General features: G+C 42.8%; 1 protein-coding gene across 1 annotated transcript in view; it reads right to left on the reverse strand.

The window, feature by feature from the left end:
• LOC145404785 (uncharacterized) overlaps positions 1-21,594 on the reverse strand; it is a 73,382-nt gene that overhangs the window by 13,278 nt on the left and 38,510 nt on the right. The window contains exons 19-27 of the mRNA XM_080276302.1: positions 20,572-20,752; positions 19,690-19,825; positions 14,253-14,621; positions 10,060-10,825; positions 9,226-9,446; positions 6,818-6,945; positions 6,668-6,727; positions 5,362-5,485; positions 3,479-3,591 (exon numbers count right to left, since the gene is read on the reverse strand). Of these exons, the coding sequence (XP_080132428.1) occupies positions 3,479-3,591; positions 5,362-5,485; positions 6,668-6,727; positions 6,818-6,945; positions 9,226-9,446; positions 10,060-10,825; positions 14,253-14,621; positions 19,690-19,825; positions 20,572-20,752 (2,098 nt within the window). The remainder of the gene's footprint in view (positions 1-3,478; positions 3,592-5,361; positions 5,486-6,667; positions 6,728-6,817; positions 6,946-9,225; positions 9,447-10,059; positions 10,826-14,252; positions 14,622-19,689; positions 19,826-20,571; positions 20,753-21,594) is intronic.

Consider the following 21,594-nt stretch of genomic DNA (forward strand, 5'->3'; position numbering starts at 1 on the left):
TCTCTCTCTCTCTCTCTCTCTCTCTCCATATGTGTGTGTGCATGTGTGTGTGTATGTGTGTGTGCATGTTTATGTGTGTGTGTGTATGTGTATGTGTGGGTGCATATGTGTGTATGTGTGTGTGCATGTGTGTGTGTATGTGTATGTGTGTGTGCATGTGTGTGTGTGTATGTGTACCTAACCTCACATTGCATTTTGCTACCTTTGTGCTAACTCAGGTGAACAAAACCTGCTATTCCTTATGAGGACATGTGTCACTTTTTCACTTTCTTCTCACATAAAACATAGCCCAGTTTATCAATACATAGGAAACAGTGCATTTCACCAAAAGAGATATATATATATATATATATATATATATATATATATATATATACAGTATATATATGTACTGTACATGGAGAATGAAAGACTGACCAAGAGGGTGTATGTAGGTGAGGTGGAGGGAGGGAGAGGGAGGGGTAGACCGAGGATGAGGTGGAGGGATGGAGTTGAGAGGTATATGAGGGAGGGGGGGGTGAGTTGGGGGGAGGGGAGTCAAATGGTGGGTGACAGAGTGACTTGGAGGCGTTTTGTCTGCGGCCACCCTTTGCGGGATTAGGGCGTCGGGCTATAGATAGATAGATAGAGACTGTACATGCAATTGTTCCTTACGATGACGTGCGTCACTTTTTCACTTTCTTTTCACATAAAACATAGCCTAGTTTATCAATACATAGGAAACACAGTACATTTCACCAAAAGAGATATACATAACACTTACCTGTCCCATAAGGTGTAGCAGAGAAGACGCTGCAGTGTTTATGATATTTTCACAATACACATAATGAAATCCATCATTTTATGAAACATACATTATATTTTCACCACAACAGTTCCTGATCATGCTCTGTATGTCACATCTGCGATACCTAAGGTTTCACAGACGATATTTTTTGATGATCATGTGGTGAAGTGTGTACATTCATCCACACAAGCATATGATAAACCTACCAATAACACTCATGCTTTATTTCACACAGAAAGCATACGGAATAAATATAACAATATGATAAAAGCAAATACCCTGTATTCCTATAAAAACACTACTGTATTTCCTCTACTCACAATGGCTTGCCCTGGCTGTAATGCGAAACTGACTCCTGCCCTAGCCATTATTTCATCACGTACACTCATTGCACTATACTCCCATCTATTGCACAATAACACTATCCACCATATATCAGCATAAAACAAGGACTTCATCCACACCTTGGAAAAAATTCCGGTTTCCCGCCTCCCTCAGCTAAGCTAAACGTTTCACCATGTCTTTCCTCACTATCACACTACAATCACCTGCATCACTATCACTGTTATTCAAATGTTGAATACTCACACTGGGTGCAGAGAAGAGGCAGCATAGTTGCTGGGAAACACCGATAAACAGGGTAGCCTTACCAGCATCTCCGTTGGGCCAACGGCAGAATAACGGGCACGATTGATTCACCAAAACCTAATTCCCTATTACAAACACAAAATCTAATCACAATAGTGCCCAAAAACGACACACAAGCACTATTGGTACAGTGAAATATGACGCGAGTCCCGGGACGGGGTAGAGAGAGTAAAATTTAAATCCCCAGCCGTGCGCTACCTTCCTGCCTGACAGCTGACGTGTTACTAATCATCTCGCCCGTGCTGCCGCGCGTCTCGGGCCCCGAGGTTGCCTAGTCATTACTTTTGGCGAGAGGCGTGGGGCTAGGACGCTTCCAAAAATGACGCAGATCGGCCGAAAACTTTTACTTTGACGTAAGTTTTTGTGATTTGAGGACGTAAAACGCGTCATCGCAGATAGTCGCGGAAAGGCCCAAAAGACTCGCTGCGCGTCATCGACGACGAGAGGGTTAATATCCCCATTGTTCACCACTACCCTTCCTTCATCATTCTTCACACACTGCTCACCTATGATATCTCGATTATCCCACTTCATCTGATTCGCCACCTTGAATATCATATTTTTCCTTTTCCCATGATTTAGGTTATCAAGTAAAAGTCTCTGTGACTCAGACTTCACCCTGTATACCTCTCCTCTAGCCCTACACTTGGCAGCCAAGTATTCCTCCTTGTTACCACCCTTCTTCCATTCCCAGAAAAGCCTCCTTTACTCCCTAACTGCAGCTTCTACACCCTCATCCCACCACCAGGTTACTTTAAGTCTTGGTGGGCCTCTTGTCCAACCACATATTACATCAGTAACTCTCAAGAGGTTCTTGAGGGCTCTGTACTGTTCATTAACGCCTCTGTCTACGGTTCCCTGTTCAGCCACCACTCTCCTCACCTCGCTATAGAAGGCATCCCTTACTACTTGGTTTTCCAGCTTGCATATTCTTCTCTTAGGTACATAAGTCCTCTTTTTCATCACTCATTCTTTAAGCACCATATCACAAATCAATAGTCTGTGCTGCTGCACACACTCCTCACTTCCTATAATTTTAACATCCCTCACTAACTTCCTATCAGCCCTCCTGACCAAAAAATAATCTATCTGATTCAGAATATATATGCGTCTGGAGGTCTCTGGCCCTTGGTTTTGGCGTGACTGAAGGACAAACAAGTAAACAACGCGGCTCTTTTATATATCGTCACTCTCATAAAGAAACTGCCTATGTCATTTTTCAGCAATTTCTGGAGCTTGGCCAAAATCATTTCTTCATCACGTGGCGCACCTATTGGTATAGCCGTCTTTGCCAGGTCTAGGGGACAAGGTCAGTTGGCAGAGACAATGGTGAGAGAGAGAGAAGGAGGAGGAGGCAGAGTGTACATGCATGGCAGCCATGTTGACACATATCATCATGAACCTTCGAATGCCACTACAGACAGGGGCCAACTTTTGGAATTTTCCGGCACAAATTGCTTTTTTCCCATGATTAATGAACTGGCTCAGGGTTTATCTTTCTGCACAAAATGTGTTTAGCACAAGTCAGACCTGCATAAACTGAGGGGTCAACTGTACTACTATTCTGCTGATGTATATTCTATTCCATTCCTTTTACCTCCAGATAATTTTATTTAGCTTACAAGAGACTTTTCACTTTGGAGAGGTTAAATAGTGGCTGCATTAATCCACTCAAAACATGAGATCTTGCCATCCATCCACCCATCATCCAAGCTTTTTTTGTCTAATCAGGAATGTAGGAGCCTTGGGCTAAGTTACTCAGTCCCAGCATTTAAAGTGAGGTTGACCAGTCTCACCCTTCCCTGAGTGGCATCAAGTGAACAATAATCTGCACATCCAATCAACCCTCAGCTATAAGTCCTCACAGAGTCAATCTGATTCGAGTGTTTTAGTCTACTTATAAATGTCTATATTGGGCATGAATAAACAGAATTATACATCATTGGGTTGAAGCGTTTAACTTGTACAGGCAAAAGAAACAGATATACAGGGAGATAGAAACACATAACCACATGGAGAGTAGTAAAATCAAATTAGTCATACCTTTCATGATCATTCTGCATATGCTTGAACAACTGGCTGGAACTGTTGAACTTCTCTGGACATTCATTACATTGCTGACTGCCTGTGCCCCGCTGGTGCGTCTTCTGATGCTCCTGAGTATAATACCAACACTTCAGAATAAAACAGTAACATTCTGATGTACTTTTTTTTTTTTTTTTTTTCCATCCATCCATCCATCCATCCATCATCCAATCCTATGTTGCCCCATTAGGAGTGTAGAAGCCCGGGGCTAGGCAACTTGGTCCTGACATTTAAGATGAGAGTGACCAGCCACACTCACCCTTGTGTGGCATTATGTAAGCAATAACCCCAACCACCCTTTGGATATAAACCGTCACCGGCTTAATCTAACTGAAGCGCCGCAATTACCCACTAAACCACCAGGCACCATAATTTGGTTATATAATTACCACCCAGCATAGTAAATGGTTTCCTGGTCTACAGGAAACCATTCGGCTTGTCACTCAATGTACAGCCACCCGCAGGCAGAAGGAACAGGAAAGAATGAAGGAAAGAAAGACAAAAAGGGGAGTGTTAAGTCACCCGTAGGCTGAAGGACAAGGAAAGAATGAAGTAAAGAAAGACAGAAGAGGAGGGAAGGAAAAGTGGGAGGAGAGGAAAGGGCAGACACCCAAGAGCAACAATACATTGAATGAGTGGATGTATTCATCCAACTATGGACATGTATTTGAATGTGCATACACTTGGGTCCTGCAGTCCTTCTAGATGTTATACACTTTCACATGTCATGACTTTGGCAATAATAACCATCCATGCTGAACATATGCTAAGGCTGTGTCATTCAGGACTCCTGTGATGGTATTATTTATTTATTTATTTTTTTCTATTGCATCCAATTCTAGGCATGAGCTTCACATCCATTTCCCTGAGACCCAGCAATCCTCCTATGCACCATACGTTTCCATATGCCACCATTTCAGCATTAACACCTACTCTTCATATTGAATACATGCTACAGCTGTCTCTTATAGGACTGGTGTATTAGCGAGAGTGTTTTTAAGACATGTCAGCAGGTCACTGGTAGATCTTTGATAGATCAGTAGAGTCTACTTTAATGAAATTCTATCTATCTATCTATCTATTGCCAGACGCCTCAATCCCGTTTGGGGTGGCCACAAACAAATTGCCTCCAAGTCGCCCTGTCCCCCACCATTTCACTGCCCTGCTCCCAACTCACACCTCCCTCTCTCATATACCTCTCCACCCCATCCCTCCATCTCATCCCCGGCCTCCCCCTCCCTCTTCCCCCCTCCACCTCACTCACATACCACTCTTCATCAGTCGTTCACCCTCCATCCTCTCCACATGGCCAAACCACCTCAGTGTGTTCCTCATAACGCTTCCTATCACATCCACATCCACACACTTTAAATTGTTCCCTGTCCCATTTGAACCCACGTTTACTGAGGCAGTAGATCACCTCTCTACCAATCTGGCCATTATATACATGTTGATGGGTTTTGTGGAAGATCAGAACAATTCATATTAGCACAATTCATATTAGAAGACTATTCCATACCCCGGCCTGGGATCAAATTTGTATCCTTCTAGATAACCTCTCGTTCAAAAAATTTCTTCCAGGTTTAATACTACCATCTGGAGATAGCAAGACTACAATTTAAAATGTCACTGGACTGAAGGGGTTAAAAGTTATAAGTTTTATGACTATTATGTACTGTATATCATACATGAACTTTATGCCTCTATAATGTACATCATCATAAATTATATCATTGCATGAGTATAACAATGACAACGACGATGATGATTTTAATGTGATAATGGCGATGATGTTTTCAAATTCCAATAGGAGCAACTGGTGAGTAACAGCCACTGATTACCTTGAGTGCCTGGTGGGAGTTAAATTGGTTGTGGCAGAGAGCACATCGATGAACTTTCTCATGCACTCTCCGATGGTTCCGAAGGTGGCACATTTTTTGGAAAACAGCTTTGCAGTCTGTACATCTGTAAGAACATCATATGAGGTATACAGCACCCCATATATATACTGTATGTAGGGTGCCCTGGGAGGAAAGGGCATAGCTTTCGGAAATTATATACATGAGAATTCTAAGTAAAAAAAAAAAAAATACTCTATCAACATAGGTCCAAATCTCAATTGCCATGGAGCTACAGTTACTGATGTCCTTACGGGTGAAACTGGTCTCCCTCATAGTTCACCCACAAGGACATCAGTAATCGTAGTTCCATAATGGCTAAGATTTGGACCAATGCTGCTTAACATTTTTTACTTTGAATCCTCTCATCTATCATTTCCCAAAGTTATGTCCTTTCCTTCTGGGACACCCTGTATTGTGTATGGATGATCATCACAAGAGATAAAAGTAAATACATAAAGGCAACTGCCAGGTTATAGAATACTGTATAACCTTCCATTTACTGGCTTTAAAGGGGTACTGGAAATTTAAAACACCTCTTCCTTAGTGATTTATTCTCTCCGAATATAACTAATGAAAATTATGTTAATATTAATATCACATAAAGAGCATAAAAGAGAATGTTACGGTGTAATATGGAAAATTAATAAATATGGCACAGGCGCTATGAAGCCTCCTAGACCACTCAGAATAGAGCCCTGCATTAATTGAGTTTTGTAATCATTCTGGTGCTGAAAAGGGACACCTTCATGTAGTGGCACTGATACAACCAGGTCGCTCAATTGCCCAGTTATACATAAGGCCCTTAACTACTTCCCTAAATCCTTAAAGGAGGATGGTGGGCAGCAAATCAACTTAAGTCTGCAATTCATCATGTTCATATTTCAGATTAACCTTGGGCAACAACTACTACAGTACAAACTCACTAATCCAAAATGCATGGGTCCAAAGGCTTTTGTAAAACAGAACATTGTGGTGTGTATAATATTAATGATAGCTAACTGAGGAAATAAAACAGCTTATCATGAACAGCAAATGCAATTAAATACTTGTACCTGTATTAGCAATATATTATCTGCTGTTTTACTTGTTAGCAAATGAAATTTGTTTTCAAATACACATAAACTGTGTATGGATACACTATCATTCTCCTACTCCATGAAAAAATATTTTGGAAAGCAGAGGTTTTTGGATGTCAGCTGTTTGGATTAGGGAGTTTGTACTATATCACTACTACTGTAGTACTCACTCGTGCATCTTAGTGACAGACACTATTGGTTCGGGAGGCTCGTCACCCTTGTTAAGAGAGGTGGTGATGGTGGCGGGAGTGGAGTTTGGCTGCAGTGGTGAATTGATGATGGTGGTGGTAGTGGTTGTGGTGGTGGTAGTGGTGGTGGATGTGGTGGAGGAGCTGGTCACTCTGATCTGTGACACCTCTACTATTGGCTCATGAGAGTCTAGCAGCTGCACCAGTTGTGATGATGGGATCTCTCCACCCTGACCAAGGCCTGACAAGTCCAGTCCACCCTAAAACATCAAATTAAATTAACATCCTGGTGAAAACCTCACTTAAGAACTCCCAATTGTCATAAATGTTTGGTGGTCAAAGCTTTGAGCAGGGTTGGTCAAATCAGGGTTGGGAGGTTAAATGAACAATAAGCTAACTGATCCACTAAACTGTTCTTACTCTACCTTGGCGCAGATTTTTGTCTTTTTGTAGCTTGTTTCACATAGTTCAGTGGAAGAAAAAGTCAATACAACAGCTTTACATCCTGTCCACAACTCTTCTTCTTGACTAGCATTATACTTTAATGTTAATCTATTATTACTGGTACAACTCAGCATTCAAATGTAAAGATGGCAATTTTGGGCCAAGTTAGGGCAAAAAGGGTACTGCAAGAGAGCTTTTGCAAGAATTCACATAAGCATTGTATTCAGCATTATAAAGCTATTTCCCAACTTTTTAAATATGCACATGTGGATTTTCATCCACCAAGGTGTTAATCATCACCATCATCAGACTGCATTATTTTTAGAGTATTATCATAATTTCCAAAAAAATGGGTGAGTATTACCAATAAAAACAAATATAAAGTAGGTAATTACAGTTACTGTATGAATAGGTAACAGTTCCAAGCCAAATGAGCTGATACTTTTCTATCTCAAACACTCTCTGCAGATTATATAATATATCACAGACAGGCAAAACTTGGCTCACAAGAAGCATGTGTACTACATGGAAAACAAATGTAAAATTAAAAATTACAATGCAGGGTAAGTCCTTCATTTATATATAACAATTCCAGCACTATTTTAAAGCACAATATAATGTGTCAAGCAAAATTTGTACGTGCAGTTACAGTGCAAGGCACCAAAAATAGAGACAATAGGGGCAGTTGCCCCTCTGAATTTTTACTCAAAGGATGCATCATTTCATCAGTACAGTATTTCCATCAGTTTCCTCACCCTTAGTCAGTCTAAAGTTTTTTGCCTTCCAGATGCATGCTCCACCATCTTGTATTTTCTTTTCTTTTCAGCGCATTTTATCTCCTCGATTAAAACCCGAATAACAATGATCTGTTTTATGTATTTCTATTATCCCTTCACTGAGCACTGCACTTCTGACTCTCACTCAGATCATGTACACACAGCACCATATTCTAAGTGCCTGAGTTTTTCTATCCTTTCTTACCTACTGAAAGAATTGAACTTGCTGGTGAATCTCTTGAGTGTGTGGAAGAGTTTTGTTATTTAGGAGACATGTTGTGTGCTGGAGGTGGGGCTAGAGCTAGCTCTGTGGCTAGGGTGAGAAGTGGTTGGAAGAAGTTCAGGGAGCTCATGCCTCTCCTGACATTGAGGGGGCTCTCCCTACGTGCTAAGGGGTCTTTGTATGCAGCGTGTGTTAGGAGTGTAATGCTGTATGGCAGTGAGACCTGGGCAGTGAAGGAGGAAGACATTCGCCGGCTCAGACGTACAGAAATGACAATGATTAGGTGGATGTGCAGTGCGTCCCTGCGTCCAAGGCCTGGAGGGGCTGGGTTTACAATGGAAGAGTTGAGAGGTAGGATGGGACTGGAGTGTATTGGTGTTGTGATGAGGAGAGGTAGATTGAGGTGGTTTGGACATGTGGAGAGGATGGGGGATGATAGCTGGGTGAGGAAGGTGAGAAGTGTTAATATTGGGGGTGGGGTTATGAGGGGTAGACCGAGAAAGACATGGGACGAGGTCATTAAGTGTGACCTTAGGGTTAAGGGACTGAACAGGGAGGCTGCAATGGATCGTGCAGCATGGAGAGCCGCCATTAGGTGACCAAGGCCGACACATGCAAGCATGTTGGAGCCTTTAAAAACGAAAACGAAAACGTATACTGAGCAGTAATCAGCAGAACCAGCCCCGCAAGGCACCAGCTCACATCACCTAAGCTACTGTCAAATCCTATGAAGCCATGGCCTCTTCTCTCTAGTAGCAATAAAACCAATAGGCCATAGCAGAGGTCATACCTACAACAGAGCAAGAAGTGCTGAGAATCTCTGCATAACACAGTCTAACTTCCTAATTAAAACTTATGATAAACAACATTCATATTCTTGCTAGTGAAACCAACATGGTTATTGTTCTTGAAGAACCAAGAGATGTAAACTGGGCTATCATAGGTCATAACGAGGTCAGACGACCAGATGAGGCATTAATAGAAATGTTTGAGGGTCGCATACTGTACTACAGGGCAAATAAGACATAAAGAACATGATGTAAAATTTCTGACCTATAAACACAAGAAGTAAATGGCCTAAAGTTATAGTTACTCACAGAGACATGAAGTGTGAAGCCTTCTGAGAAACTCTGGTTGTCAACAAAGTTGGACTCCAGAAGGGCTGCTGCTGTGGTGGAAGTGGCGTCTGCTGCAGATGAATCCGAGGCAGAAACATGGTGAGGAGCCGGTTGTGTTGACCCATCGCGACCCTCTTCATCACTCTCAACCAGACCACTTGTAAGCCTCTCTCCACTTGACCTCAGGTTCTCTCCATCTCCTGTCAAGGTACAATCTAGGTGTAATGTGTGTAAAATCATCCATCTATCATCTAATCCTTTATTGCCCCAGTCAGAGTGTGGTAAATCATCCATCCATCTATCCATTCATTCAATCATCATTCAATCTTTTACTGCCCCAACAAGAGCAAAGAGACCTGGGCAAAGGCTTCTTAGTCCAGATGTTGAAGGCAGAAGTGACCAGCTGCTTGCATAGTAGCAGCATTTTTTGAGCAAAACACCCCAACCACCCACTGGAATAAGATAATTATGGACCACATCCTGCTGGGGTCTCTCAACTCACAAGACAACTAGACATCCAAAACATGTATGAGGACAAGAGGACTAATGCACTACATCAGTACATAGCATGAAGGCCCACCTTTTATCTCCTACAGCACTACCATTTGTTAATACTCATCTGCTACTGCTTTGTTTCTCAGCTTCTTCACTTTAAGTCAAAGTTTCACTCAGAGTATTCTTCTCATTTTTCATGATCCACACTCCTCTCAGTTTCATCTTGTCAGTCCCCTGGCCTCATCAGCTTCTATACCTCATCTTCTACATTAAATTACTTAATAATGATGCACAAATACAGCTGCATAAGACCCTTACCATTGCCGTGCCTGCCAGAGGAAGTTGCTATTGCTGGTTCTCTGGACGGATGCAGATGGAGGGTGGCAGGCAGAACCTGGGTGGTATACCCTGTTTGTGAGTCACCACCCATGATCGAGGAAGGCAGAGATACCATGTCTAAACCTCCAGCTGAGTCTCCTATAGTATTAAAGTCTTGGGTATGGTCAAGGAGGGATGTGCGAGAAGTAAACTGTGTCTGGCTGATCCCGGCATTCTGAGACTGGATAACTGAGGTCACATTGGTGCCATCATCTCGGCTGGGTCCCTGAATAACAGATGGCTGATGGACGGTAAGAACATTGGTATTGGCTGACTGTGGAATGGCAAGGCCTGTGCCACCACCAGCTTGGGACGTGTGGCTGCCTACCGACACTCCGGCACTGCCATCCGATGATGTCTGAAGCAGGATCTGTGACCCGCTGGCACTTTGTAACATCGATGACCCACCTCCCCGAATAATGGAAGTTGCACCTGCTGAGATCCCTGAGGTTGAAGAATGAGGGAGAAGGATGGATGAGGCTGAAGAGTGTGGCAGAATGATTGATGATGTGGATGAACTCTGACTCCCCCCAGCACCATGAGGCAGAAGGATGGATGAGGTGCCAAGGTGTGTGATGATGGTTGGGTGTTGAGAGTCGAGGATCACCGTTTCACCTCCTCCTAACCCTCCGTCAACACCAGCGTGGAGGTCGGCCAATGTCAGTGTTCCCTCACCCACATCCTGGCTAAAGTTTCCTGGCAGCACCTGCAAATAGAACAATCATCATTATCATCATCATCATCATCACTATTACTGTCACCATCATGATCTCCTTTATCATCATCATCATCATCATCATTATCACTATCATCACCAGCTTCATCATTATCATCATCATCATGATCACTATCATCATTACCATCATCATCATCATCACTGTCACTATCATCAGCATCACTATCACTACCACCATTATCAATCATCACCACAGTCACTATCAACTATCACAATCACCATTACTTCCATCAACACAATCACCACTGTCATCATCGGCAACACTATCATCATCACTTCAGATCTGCTCTGGGGATATAGCCATGCCAGTGACTGTTCTATCATCCAATCCTTTATTGCCCCAACAGGAGCACAGACCCCAGGACTCAGCTACTCAGTCTATATATTTAAGGGAGAGTGACCAGTCAATTTCCTCTGAGTGGTATCATATAAACAATAAACTCCAACCACCCTTCAAAGGTAAACTTGTAAGGGCCACATATGCACAAAGCACTTTAACCCACTAAACCACCAGCCATCTATTTAGTTACCGGCATATAGTTACCACCCATTGTAGTAAATGGTTTCCCCAAACTACAAGAAACAATTTGGCTCGTCATTCAGTGTACAGCACCTGAAAGTAGCACTACATTAAGTGAGTGGATGATGGGCACCCCTATCTACCACAATGAAAACTATGTTAAAATAAAGTGGAACCCTTGCCACATGCATTAATGTATATCCAGTTATTATATTGTATTCATCTATTATGTCCACTGTCAATTCTTTTGCTTTCTCAATTTCCATACCTCACTCTTATACAAGAGGGGCAGCCCATCCTAAGGGTGCTAACCACCAAAAACAAAGTTTGTTGCATATCATACCAGTACTCAAAGTTTGGCAATTTTATGACATTTGTAACTCTAACACTGATAATGACATTGTGATCATTTTTGGTCACAAGAAAGGCCAAAGTATGTACTTGAAGGTTCTAATATTAAATGCACTTAACCCCTAAAGTACGCAATTTGCTCAGCAGGTCTGTCCCTCCAGCTGCAAAACAGGGTCGATTTTTCAACTTTCACCAAGGTAAAAATTTTTCTTCCACATTTCAAGAGACTGAATTTACACAACTGAAAATGTATGTTTCAGCCAGATTGACCAAATAGTTATCGCACAATCGCCCGTCAAAGATGCAAAAAAGTTACCAATCCCCCATGGGCAAAAATAGAAAATGTACAGAAAATGCATTATTTACAGTAAATAACTATATATACATAACTAATGTCAATGTGAAGTGTTCCCTAGGCATGAAATGTCAGTGTGGCATACACCCATAGCAACAAAACAAGCCAGGCGAAAAGTGGAGGTGGAGTGTGTATGGCTGGAGGGGGGAGGGGGGAGGAGGGATAGGGGAGGAGGGAAGGGGAGGAGGGAGAGGGGAGAAGGGTTGCTATGCATACACACTGCTGTAGGGGGTATGTTGGGGTATGGTTGGTTGGGAGGGGACAATGTGGAGATGACACAATGGGGCTGAGGGAGGTAAAGTGATGGTGGTGGGGGGGTCCTTCTCCCCCACCTTAGGGGGCCAATCACGCCATACCACCCCAGACACTCTAGCTCTCGTTGGTCTGATCCTATATATGTCACCAAAGGGGCGGAGTTACCCTCCCACAGTTTTTTGTGTGTATTAATCAATCGTGCGGGATAGGCTGGTGTGTCAAATCACACAAAAGCATGATCGTGTGGCATCAGTCTTAAAGGGTTAAATACATGGGAGAAATGTTATATTATTAGACAGAATACAATACATCATTCTCAAAATGCAAGTGCCAAACTTTGAGTGTAATCTGTGGCTTAAAACAAAATATGAAAGGACATGGTTTTAGTATCCTTATACATTAATTATTTTCATCTTATGACACACATATTGTATTCTCTTAGCATAGAAGAAAAACATCCTTGATTTTGAAGAAAACAGATATAGGCTCTACTGCCGTCCATGAGAATGGAGTTAGCACCAATATGATGGGCAACTAAAACCATGACTCAACCTCCACATGGTGTGTAGGGGAAGCACTGTCATGATGCTTACATTTTAACTAAAACCAGGACTTAACCTGCACAGTTCAACAATGGCTGGATCTGAGATACTTTTTCTATGGGATTTTCAACCCGATCTGCAGTCATGATTTGGTGTAATTTCCACTGCCAGCCTTTAGAGGAAGAGTTCACTTAAAGCTATCTATCATAAAACATCTTTTGGTCTCAGAGCCAGTTACCATCATTAGGATGGGTTACCCCTCGTATCCATTTATCATATCCAACAATCTTCATGACCTTCGACATTTTCTCCAACTCTGAAATGTAATCACATACTGTACCGTCTTTGCACCACCTACTTGGTGTGGGAATATTAGGCCTACTTGTACAGTAAGGCACCAGGTTTTGCAGCATCCAGATTGGCGAAATCGCACTTTGGTGGCAGCCAGCAAATATTCCCGTGACTGCACATTTGTGACTAAAAAATGCACTTTTGCACCCTCCAGCAGCACAAGTTTCTGATTCTTGGCACAGCGATATCAGCACCAATGCTCAGTTTCGTCCTGTTTCCCACACATGTTCAGTGTTTCCACAAGTTGAATGTTACTGCCTCACATCCTTGATTAGTAAATGACAAAAATATGTCAAGTTGTGCTTCAAGTGGAGCTGGGGGTGGAATGGGTGATAATGGAAATGACGTAAGAAAGCGTGAACCTGGAACAGCAGGTGGTAAAGGGAAGGCCAAGCATGACTACCACATAGGGGTGAAAAACTGCAAGTATGATAATGAGTTTTTATGTTTTATTGTTAATTTAAATTTACTTCGATATTAATGTGTTAACAGCAACATTTTGGATAACTATAGGACATACTTAAAGTAGGGAATACACTAGGAGGGTGAGTTTTCTTACAGGCCCAGTCCCAGTTAGCTTATTTTCCAAAATGTCAAAGCCCCAACTTTGGCAGAATCAACTTTGGTGGCATTTTTCACAGTCCCTAATAAGCACAAAACTTGGTGCCTTACTGTATTGGCAATGATAAAACCAGTCCAATTCTCAACTCCCTCCCTAACCCCCAAATGGGGAATGATGATCTGCAAGAGAATGGTAACTTCAGCTTAAGATCCACTGGGTTCACTTCACGTTCAAATGAACCTAAAGCTACGGCTACCACTACTACTACTATACTACTACCACCTACTCACATTTAATCTCAATATGGCTATACCAATTAACACACACACACTCTCTACCCTCTGGTCAACAGACTTCCATATTTCACATCTTCCATGAATCTGTACATTTCTTATCCTATCTATTTGCTGTAACCCATCCGTAATTCTTAACAGTGGAACATGTGTTTGCTTGTACAATACCTGAGTAGTAACATGATCATTCTGCTGGGTCTGCTGCTGCTGAGCCTGTTGTTGTGTTTGGTGCAACTCTCCTGGCAGGGGAAAGTCACCCTCATGAAAGACACTATGCATCCCAGTTAAATCTGTCACATCTTGGTCCGACAGTCCTGTTGTTGCAGCCGATGCATTTGCAGTTGCAGCTGCCGTTGCGGCCTGCTGGGCATACAGGCTGGTGGTGAGCAGAGCCTGTTGGTTGTCCCCTTGTAAACTGGATCCCGCTGCCCTCACTGCCTCCATAGCAAGCTCGTGCCGATGGGTCTTCATATGCTTCTTACAGTTAGTATTGGTTTTGAATGTCTTCTGGCAGTAGGGGCACATGTAAGGTCGGTCCTGACAGCACAAACATAATAATTAATAATAATAATGATAATATTAATAATAATAATAATAATAATCCATCCATCCATCATCCAATCCTACACTGCCCCATGAGAAGCGTAGGAGCCCGGGGCTAGGAAGTTGGTCCCGACATTTAAGATGAGAGTGACCAGCCTCACTCATCCCTGAGTGGCATTACATGAGCAATCAACCCCAACCACGTGTTGGATATAAACCTTCACTGGCTCAATCCAATTGGAATGCAATAATCACCCACTAAACCACCAGGTGCCAAAATTTGGTTATATGGTTACCATCCAGTGTAGTAAATGGTTTCCTGGTGTACAGGAAACCATTTGGCCTGTCACCCAGTGTAGAGTCACCCACAGGCAGAAGGAAGAGGAAAGAATGAAGGAAAGAAAGACAGAAGAGGGAGTGTAAAGTTACCTGTAGGCAGAAGGACAAGGAAAGAATGAAGGAAAGGAAGACAGAAGAGGATGGAAGGAAAGAAGGATGGAGGAGAGGAAAGGGCAGACACCCAACAGCAGCACTACATCGAATGAATGGATGGTGAGTGCCCCCACCTACCACAAAATAATAATAATGATAATAATAATAATAACAATAATAATCTATCTATCTATCTATATACCTAGGCTGCTTCCCCCAAGGAAAGGGAGGTGGCCGAGACAGGACGACTCACTCTCCACTTACTCATCCATTCAAACACATTCATTCGCATCTTAGCCCCAAAGGGGAGAACGGACAGATCCTCACCGCACCACACCGCACAAGGGTCAACTGGGCAATGCAATCAGTGACATCCGCAGCAGGGCCCGACAGCAGAACTGGTTTACCCCTGCCACATCATAACAGACCCATCCCCTTACCCGCACCTGACCTGACTAGCTGATCAGACCAAATGCGGGAGAATATCCCCTCAGGGCTACGTCATCACTTATTCATTCACAATTTCTCTCCATTTATTTCTGTCACGCACAGCCACTCTTCCTTGCTCAACAGACATCCCTCTCGCATCCAGCGCTCTCTTCACACTGTCCATCCATCCTATTCGTGGTCTTCCTCTCAGCCTTACACCTCTCACATCAGATCTAGTTATCTTTTTCACCAATCGCTCATTATCCATTCTCTCCATATGCCCAAACCATTGCAACACCCTCTGCTCAACTCTACCAGCCATCTCCCGAACAACTCCAGTTCTCCTTCGCACTTCATCATTTCGCACCCGATCCATACACGTCCTCCCACATACTCCTCAGACATCTCATCTCCATTACATTCAAACTTTTCCTCTCTGCTACACCCATATTCCATGTTTCAGACCCATATAATGCAGTCGGTACCACAACACCCTCATACAGCCTTCTCTTTACATCCATTCTAAACGAACGACATTTAAACACTTTTTTCATTCCTCCCAGCACCTTTCCTACTTCATTTATTCTAAACTTCACTTCTGCATCTATTCTTCCATCCACAGCAACATGTGACCCTAGATATTTAAAACAATCTACCTCCTCAAGCAACTCACCATTCAAAACTATATTCATCCCCCTACCATCTATCAACCTCGTACACTTCATCACTTTACTCTTATTCTCATTTACTTTCAATTTCCTCCTTTCACACACCCTTCCAAACTCCTCTACCAACTGTCTCAATCTCTCCTCTGAATCAGTCACCAGTGCAGTATCATCTGCAAACAGCAGCTGCTTCAGATTCCACTCTCCTCCATCAACATTTACCAGACTCAGACCACCTAAAACTCTTGCATTCACCTCCCTTACAACACCATCCATGTAAATATTAAACAACCAAGGCGACATCACATCCCTGTCGCAGCCCCACTCTCACGGGAAACCAATCACTCACAGCATTTCCCACTCTTACACACGCTCTACTATTTACATAAAAACTTTTCACCCCTTTTAGTAACCTACCATCAAGTCCATACAATCTTAAAACAGTCCACAAAGCCTCCCTATCAATTCTATCATACTATCTATCTATCTATCTATTGCCAGACGCCTCAATCCCGTTTGGGGTGGCCACAAACAAATCGCCTCCAAGTCGCCCTGTCCCCCGCCATTTCACCACCCTGCTCCCAACTCACACCCCCCTCTCTCATATACCTCTCCACCCCATCCTTCCATCTCATCCTCGGTCTCCCCCTCCCTCTTCCACCCTCCACCTCATCATACGCTTTCTCTAAATCCATAAATGCCCAAAACACATCCTTGCCTTTCGCTAAATACTTTTCACACACTTGTCTCACAGCAAACACCTGATCAACGCATCCCCTCCCTCTCCTAAAGCCACACTGCTCATCACTAATTACTCCCTCTGTACCCTCTCTAACTCTCATAATTAACACTCTACCATACACCTTACCTACAACACTCAACAGACTTATACCCCTAAAGCTAGTACATTCATACTTATCACCCTTGCCTTTATACAACGGGACCACACAAGCACTTGCCCAGTCAATTGGCACCATACCTTTCAAAGCACACATTCAACAATCTTACTAACCAGTCAACAATAGTCACTCCACCACCCTTCAGGCATTCCACAGCACACCCATCCATACCTGCAGCTTTCCCTGCTTTCATCTCCTTTACTGCCTTCTCCACTTCCTCCTTCGTGATCAAAGAATCATTCAACTCTCCCAACACATTTATTCCTTGCACCCTTCCATCCGCCACAATCTCAGCCACCCTTTCCTCCTCTACATTTAACAATCTTTCAAAATACTCTGCCCATCTCTTCCTTACTGCATCCATCTCAATTAACATCCTTCCATCCTCTGCTTTTACTTGTTCTTCCTTCCCAGACTCTCCCTTTCGCACCCTTTTCACCTCCTTCCAAAACATTTTCTTATTCTGCTGAAAATTCTCTGTCAGCCGCCTACTCCACCTCTCATCTGCTGCCACTTTAGCATCACGCACAGCCCTTCTCGCTCTATTCCTCTTCTCCTTATACCTTTCATATGACATCTCATCCTTCCTCTGCAGCCACACTTCATATGCACGTCTCTTCTCAGCGACAGCCATACTTACTTCCTCGCACCACCATTCACTTCCTTTTCTTACACCACCACCCACACGTCTCACACCACACACCTCTTCTGCATGCCCCACCACAGCACTCTTAAACAACTGCCATTCCTCCTCCACGCTGCCATTTTCCCGATCTTTCACTGCGTTCCACTCATCTTTCAATTTCTCCTGATACTCTATCTTTTTCTCTCTTTTATCCAACTCACTCACTTTCAAAACCTCCCTGCCACACCTAACCCTCCTAGCTCTCATCCATCTCTTACCTACTCTTAACTTTCCCTCCACCAGGTAGTGGTCAGACATACCTCCACCCTCCCCTCTCAGAACTCTCACATCCAACAATCTTCCTATTACATTCCTAGACACAACCACATAGTCCATCAAGGCTCTATCAACAACCCTTCCACCCTCCTGTCTCACCCATGTATACTTATAAATATCTTTCTTCTCAAACAGCGTATTCCCAATCACCATCTCTCGCTCAACACACATCGCTATCATTTGTTCCCCATTTTCATTTCTTCCAGGCACACCATGCATACCAACTACGCCTTCAACTGCTACATTTCCCACTCTAGCATTCAGATCTCCCATCATTACCACATTCACATTCGCTTCAAAACTCTGCAGACACTCATCAACATCATTCCAGAAAGACTCCTCTTGTTCATCCCTTTCACTACCAGGCCCATATGCACTCACAAACACCCACAACTCACGTTCAAATTTCGCTTTCACCCACATCAGTCTCGATGACACCTCCTTCCATTCAATCACACATTGCTGAACTTCCGGACTCACTAACAAGGCCACACCTTCTCTCTTGCCCTTCCTCTATCAACACCTGACAATCTTCCATTCACACTTCCAAACATAGATTCCCCCTTCCCTTTCATCTTCGTTTCACTCAAAGCTAACACATCCAACTTTCTTCTCACAAACATTCTCCCAATCTCCTCCCTTTTAGCCTCAATCGTACTACATCCACGCACATTCATAGACCCAATCTTCAGGGTACGGGGATAACTCCATCCCCCATCCCTTTCTCTGGCCTGTCTCTTTTTAGGAACTACAAAACAGAGGAGGGGGTCCCTAGTCCCCTCACCCCGCCCCTTTTAGTCGCCTTTTACGACACGCAGGGAATACGGTGGCAGTATTCTTCCTAACACAACCTGGCCGCAGAGTAGTAGTACCACCCCATAGTGCGGCCAGGTTGTGTCCCCCCCGCCACATCACCATCATCATGATAACCCTTTTTCACACCTGAGGACTAACAAAAAAAAAAAAAAATGTAAGTGAAATACAGATACTAGTCATGAAGGTTAAACATACCCCAAAATGGTAATACTGTACAGTCATTCCTCCTACAGGGTAGAGTTTGTGTGAGCTGAAACAACTGTATGAAGCTCTTGCTTCATGAATGAGTGGTTATGAGAACAAAAATCACTCAGTTATGATGTCAAAACAACTGTATATGAAAACTGAGCAGCTCTAAATGAATAACAGGCATTAATTTCTCAATAACTTATTCATCATCATCATCATCATCATCCAGACCTCCATTCCCACCTTATGGCAGGGTGAGGAGTAGCAATGTCCAGACAGCCCAAATTTGCCCAATCCAATGGGCCACATTTCCATTCACTTATTATTCAAGCCCCCAGAATCCTAGCTCTAAACACAGTATTCATTAATCCCTTCACCATTAAGGATTTCCTCTATGTTTAATAAAATCATCTGGTGGTAGTATGAGTTGTTGCATTTGTCTTGACCCCTGGCTCATCTGGATGTAAACCAAACAGATCTTAAGCTGAAGGTGAACTTCTGCAATACACCATCCTCCTTTTAGGAGATTAGGAAGACAAAGAAGATGAGAGACATTTGTATAATCAGGCAGCAAAGCCATCCAGCTTTTTGGTGCCATTATGGAAAGACATGCCTCTCCAGTCATTAGACTGAAGGGGTTAATGCACTTTATGAGTCATGATAAGACTGACCGTGGAGTGTATAGTCTGGTGCCGCCTCAGACTGCCACTGGTGGAAAACAGGTTATTGCATATGGTGCACTTGTGGGTCCTCTGGCCAGTGTGGGTCTTCAGGTGTGACTTTAAGACACTCACAGAGTAAAATGTTCTGAAACAACAATAACAACAACAAGTGTGTAAATTATACCACCAGAGATAAATTATAGATCTCTGAAATGATGTATGGTTTCACAGTTACTGCTGAAACTAAGACAACTGCCCATCTTAACTTGGAAGAGATATTCATCCTCTTGCAGCTATTTTGTCATAGCCCAATGGCTAAGTAAGTCAGTGCTATGACTTTACACCCATTTTACAAAAGTTCTTTGTGACTAGCACCCTATAAATTTCTCATTACAGTTTAGTGACAGAATAGAAAAATACTGTACAACGGCTAAACATCCTATCCACAGCACTGCTTTGTGAATTACACCATATTCTAATATCAACCTCCTGATACAGCTCAGTGGCACAGTAAGATATTAATACAACACTATACCATATTCTTTCCCTAAGGAAGAATTTTAACTCAGCAAAGCCTATTGTTCTTAAAAACTACATATTCTCATTATTATATTCATGATTACTTTATTCCTGACATCTTTAAACTTTTTCTCACTATTAAAGTACCTCATGTATTTCTGAAGATTATTGTAATACATTTACTGGCTTACTAGTCCAATTATGAACAAGGAAAGTAAAAGTTGATGTGGTTATTACTATATGACTGAAAGTTTTTCAAACATACAGCACTACCAGGCACACAGATCTCTCTCCTACCCTTAATTATTACAGACTAAGGAAGCTTAGACTTAGGACCTTACTTTTCAGTGGTGGTACTGTATTAATACTTACTTGTGGCAGCTTTCACATTTGTGTGGGCGCTCACCAGTGTGTGACCGTTCATGCTGCTTAAGGTGTGAAGATTTCTTAAAGGCTGCAAGACAGAAGCGGCATTTGTGTGGCCGGTCAGGAGGGAATTCACCAGTCTCACTGGGGTAGATCTGACTGTGACGGGACAGCTGCTTCACTGGTCCTAAAAGACGGACAACACTACATTAGCTTGAGCATGTAGTACAAAGTAAAATACCTGCATAATTTTTCTCTTCATGCTGTCTCATTCCTACTGATGAATTCTGTGAGTAAAAAGGTGGGAGGATGCAAGGGAAGCCAAGAGGGTGGGTGGATATGGTAACTGAATGTTTAAGACAGTGAGGTATGGAAGCTGTTGAGGTCAGGATTTTGATGGGATAGTGAGTTGGTTGGACAGTTATGTACTGAGAAGCAAATGACATTGGTTTGACATCCCATTTTTAATTTGACCATTGATGAATTGACTCTATCTGGCAGACAATGTGCAATGTGTCTATAAAGAAACCTATCAAAAAAATCTATGTGCAGATAGTTAGGACTGTGAAGTAAGGCCAGGATTCTGTGGGCTTGAAGTGTCCTAATGTCTCTGCCTGTTGTTGCAAATAATTTTCATCTTCCTTTATAAACACTTCAACATGCTTGTATGCATCAGTCTTAGTCACCTAAAGGTAGATTCCCACACTGCTTGATCTCTAGCAGCCTCTTTGTTCAGTACCTTATCCCTGAGATCACACTGTATGACCATATTCCACATCTTTTTAAATGTAGGTTATTACTTCTGCCTTAGCCTTTATCATTCTTTTTCTGTGCCTGACCTCCTCTTTTCCTATATCTCCCATCTTTACTGTAACTTCTTATTGCTCTTCTTTCCTCTACAAGTGGCTTTACATTGAGTGACAAGCCAAATTGTTTCCTGTTAGCCAAGAAACCATTTACAATGCTGGGTGGTAACCATATAACCAACCCATACGTGCTCCCTATGTGTCAACAAGTGGGTTGGTGGAG

This window comes from Coenobita brevimanus, chromosome 7 (assembly GCF_032717465.1).
Source record: "Coenobita brevimanus isolate Jiangsu-jjx chromosome 7, ASM3271746v2, whole genome shotgun sequence".
Lineage (NCBI taxonomy): Eukaryota > Metazoa > Arthropoda > Malacostraca > Decapoda > Coenobitidae > Coenobita > Coenobita brevimanus.